The sequence below is a fragment of the Mustelus asterias genome, chromosome 31 (genome assembly GCF_964213995.1).
Source record: "Mustelus asterias chromosome 31, sMusAst1.hap1.1, whole genome shotgun sequence".
In the NCBI taxonomy this organism is placed as follows: Eukaryota; Metazoa; Chordata; class Chondrichthyes; order Carcharhiniformes; family Triakidae; genus Mustelus; species Mustelus asterias.
In genome coordinates this window covers 1,486,904-1,491,315 of record NC_135831.1, presented here as the reverse complement: position 1 = coordinate 1,491,315, position 4,412 = coordinate 1,486,904, and the positions used below count along the sequence as shown (strand labels likewise).

General features: G+C 54.4%; 1 protein-coding gene across 1 annotated transcript; it reads left to right on the top strand.

Moving 5' to 3' along the window:
- Positions 1-576: 576 nt before the first annotated feature.
- On the top strand, positions 577-3,367 carry LOC144481605 (putative G-protein coupled receptor 148). Its single transcript, XM_078200743.1, has one exon. It carries the CDS (start codon positions 616-618, stop codon positions 1,642-1,644), a length of 1,029 nt encoding a protein of 342 aa, XP_078056869.1. The 5' UTR covers positions 577-615; the 3' UTR covers positions 1,645-3,367.
- The last annotated feature ends 1,045 nt before the right edge of the window (positions 3,368-4,412 follow it).

Here is a 4,412-nt window from a genome sequence, read left to right as displayed (position 1 = left end):
GATCGCTTGCTGTTCCTGAACTCAGGCTGGAGTAACCAAAACCCACGCAAAATGATGAAGGGGATAGATAGAGTGAACGTTCAAAGACTATTTCCTCGGGTGGATGGACCTATTACAAGGGGGCATAACTATAGGGTTCGTGGTGGGAGATATAGGAAGGATATCAGAGGTAGGTTCGTTACGCAGAGAGTGGTTGGGGTGTGGAATGGACTGCCTGCAGTGATAGTGGAGTCAGACACTTTAGGAACATTTAAGCGGTTATTGGATAGGCACATGGAGCACACCAGGATGATAGGGAGTGGGATAGCTTGATCTTGGTTTCAGATAAAGCTCGGCACAACATCGTGGGCCGAAGGACCTGTTCTGTGCTGTACTGTTCTATGTTCTATTTAAAAAAAAGATTGCTGGTGTGAGTCAGTGAAAGGGTTAAGTCTTCAAGTTTGCTCCACTGTGGTTAGACTCAGAACGGAAACACAGTACGTGTGTGTGTGAGAGAGAGAGAGAGCACTGGCCAGTCAGTAGGGAAATGAGAGACTCGCTTCAGTTTCGAGGGAGCTCTAATCCGTGAGACATCGTTGTAATGTCAGACGCTGGAATGTGTCTAAGCGTCTGAGAATGAATGAATCGGGGAATGGGACTGCCAGTGAGGTACACCTCATCGAAGTCCGGGTCTTTGCATCTGTCACCTCCTTCGTCCTGTTGGCGTTCTTCAACTTTGTGATTAACTGCACCATCCTGAGCGAGGACCGTCTGCGCTCCCAGGCGCGTTTCGTCCTGCTCTTCCACCTCCTGCTCTCCGGCCTGATCTACTTTGGCCTGAGCAGCACCTTCTACGTCCTCATCTACCTGGGGGTGGCCATGTCGACGTCCTCCTGCCTGGCGCTGCTCCTCTTCCTGATGATGAGCGCCTCCACCATCCTGCTGACCCTGACCGTGATGGCGGTCGACAGGTACCTGGCCATCTGCCACCCCCTCAAGTACAGCTCCTGCTGCACCCAGGGCAGGGTCTGGGTCCTCAGCAGCCTGACCTGGGCTGTCTCGGCTGTCATCCCCCTCATCCTCATCTCGCCGCACTTGAGGTGGGAGCCCAGGCTCAGGGAGGCCGAGAGTTGCTCGGCCTCCAACCTCCCCTCCCGCTACTCCATGAAGCAAACCTCCAAGATCCTGCTGATCTGCATCTGCACCGTGCTCATCCTGTACAGCTACTTCAAGATCCTGGCGGAGGGCAGGCGCATCGGGGTGCTGAACCGACTGAACAAGAGGGCTCGGAGCACCATTCTGATGCACGGGGCTCAGCTGGCCGTCTACATCATCCCCAATTTCATCAACTTCACCCTGCAACTGGTGGCCCACGCCGGCAGTCTCCACCAGGACACCAAGTCCCTCTTCGAGGTGCTGAACTTCGCCTTCTTCAGCCTGGCCCAGTGCGTCAGCCCCGTCATCTACGGCCTGCGCAAGGAGGAGCTGTGGGAGCTCACCTCCCGCAGGTTCCCCTGCTTCCTCTGGGACTTCAAGGGGGCGCTGGAGTGGCTGGTGCGGGCCACCCTGCTCCTGCCGGCAAAATCGAGCCTCCCGCCGGCCGCCGCCAGCCCCGAGGAGCTAACCCTGGTCAGTGACAAGACCCCGGCCGAGTGCAGCAAGTGAGACACCGCCCGACCCACTCCCAGGCATCCCCGTGGGATGGTCCCATCTCTCGCCGGCCTTGTGCCTGTTCAGCACGGAGAGCCCTCGATCTCTGGGCCCGCGACTGGCCATTTTTGTACCAAGCAGCGAATGACCGAACGTTAGACGACTAACGCTCGATCTTTCACCACCTCTATAAACCCCCCGCCCCGAACCACCCCTTCAACCGCCAACCTACCTTCTTCAACTCTTGATTCAAACACTTCGTCTTCAGTTGGAATTACAGTCCAAGGTGAGGGGGGGGGGGGGTGCTGGAGGGGCGCGGGGGGAAACGATTGGTAAGCAAACACTTGAAATTTTAGCTCTTTCAAAACGGGGCGAGGGCAGACGTGACAGGCCACGAGGCCTACCTCCTGCTGTTCTCACCTCCAGAGAACTTTGAACAGGACAGAAGCTGGAGCTAATAAAACAGAACTTTAACACAACAGTAAATCCCGAGGCGGTTTAATGTGACGGTTTCTATAACGTGGACAGTGGTGGAGCTAAAAACAAATGCAGTTCGAGGCAGAAAGTTGCCAGGAGAAGCCATTAATTGGTACCCAGCTCACAGACTGGAATGCGGTGAGGTAATGCGGGCCTTGGATGTTTTAACGCTTTGGATACTCAAGAGATTAAAGTAAACACAGTCATCCTCCCCCTGTTGACTGCAAAAACGTGAAAAACTAAACTTGCTTCACGGAGATGCCGGGGTTCCCAGTGAGAGCAAGGCGGTGGAGTGAACCTATAACACGCAGAGTCGACGTGGAAATAACATTCCCAACTCAACTCCCGGCAGCGGCTTGGGATTTTCCAGTTCACGGCTCTGGCGGACATTCAAGGCTTCCCGACCCGGTGACCCCGCCACCTCAAAGAGTCGCGCCAAGTGGCCCAGTGTGGGTGTGGCAATCGCAGAACCGGCGCCCTCGTACCTGGAAGGCTGGGGGGGGAAATATCCATTGTGGGGCAGTCAAATTGGCCGCTGGGCGCACACTTAGCGGACAACCAAGAGACAGAGAGAGGAATTAACCCCCCCCCCCCCCCCCCCCCGCCTCCCCACCGCCGCCCTGGCTCCCCCAGAACACGCCGGAAACATCCGTTGGGCCTGACAACATGGTCGGAATTTTATCGCCCCGTCCGTCACGGGAATCGGACCGGGTGAGAGGGGAGGAGCGGGGGCGGCGGGGGGAGGAGGGGGGGACGCGGTACGGACAATGGGAAGGTCCGTCGGACCTCGGGCGGGATTTTACGATTCCGGGACAAGCGAGGCCGGTGTATCCCACCCCGTGCGTCCGTGGAGAGGGCGAAACGCGGTGAGCTTGGCTCGTCGCAAGGCGTCCTGTCACCTTGCTTCAATACGGTCCCTCCCTGGGGGACGGATGATCCGGCGAAAGGGGATAATGGAAAAGAATGTCAAAAGGTGTTGGGGAACACTTAGTCTTCCTTTTTCCTTCGCCGTTCTCCAAGATGTTACCTCAGACTCCAAACTACCGCTGAGGAAAATCGAGGAAGAGAACTGTTGGCTCTCCTTAAAACCAAAGCCCCTTTGGCTTTGGGAGCTCGCAATTAAATTACTGATCGAAGGTCCGTCTTATTTAATTTTTAATTGCCGGTTCCCAACACCGCGGTGAGTTGGTTTCTTCTACAGTAAGGTTTGTGCGTTTTGTGTATGTTTTTTTTGTAAGAGAGTAATTAAAGTGACCTGTTTAATTGGAACTCTTTTCACGTTACGTGGCTGATTGGAATACAGAAGTATTTCTGAAGAATCGTAGAATCCCGACAGTGCAGAAGGAGGCCGTTCGGCCCATCGAGTCTGTACCTACGACATTCCCACCCTATCCCCGTAGAGACATATAAGATAATGAAGGGGCTAGACAGGGTAGAAACATCGAGATTGTTTCCACTTACAATGGAAACAAGAACTAGGGGGCATAGCCTCAAAATACGGGGGAGTCAATTTAGAACAGAGTTGAGGAGGAACTTCTTCTCCCAGAGGGTAATGAATCTTTGGAATTCCCTGCCCATGAAGCAGTAGAGGCTACCTCGTTAAATGTGTTTAAGTCACAGATAGATAGGTTTTTAGCTATTAAGGGAATTAAGGGTTATGGGGAGCGGGCGGGTAAGTGGAACTGAACCCACTATCAGATCAGCCATGATCTTATTGAATGGCGGGGCAGGCTTGAGGGGCTAGATGGCCTACTCCTGCTCCTATTTCTTATGTTCTTATGTAACCCCATGCATTTACCCTAGCTCATCCCCCTGACACTAAGGGGCAATTTAGCACGGCCAATCCACCGAACCTACACATCTTTGGACACTAAGGGGCAATTTAGCATGGCCAATCCACCGAACCTACACATCTTTGGACACTAAGGGGCAAATTAGCACGGCCAATCCAGCTAACCCGCACATCTTTGGAGTGTGGGAGGAAACCGGAGCACCCGGAGGAAACCCACGCAGACACGGGGAGAACGTGCAAACTCCACGCAGACAATGACCCAAGGCCAGGAATCGAACCGGGGTCCCTGGCACTGTGAGGCAGCAGTGCTGCCTGGGATTGTGCACAGAAGGGATTTTTGATTTGAGCAGTGTGTTTAAGGGTCCCCGCCCACCCCTCCCTCCCATCCATGGCTCACTGAACCCAGAACCTTTAACCCCAGAGGTGAGAGAGTCTCACCTCTGGGGTTGAAGGTTGTGGGTTCAGAGACCACCTCCAGAGATCTGAGCACTACAAGCAGAGCTGGCATTCCAGT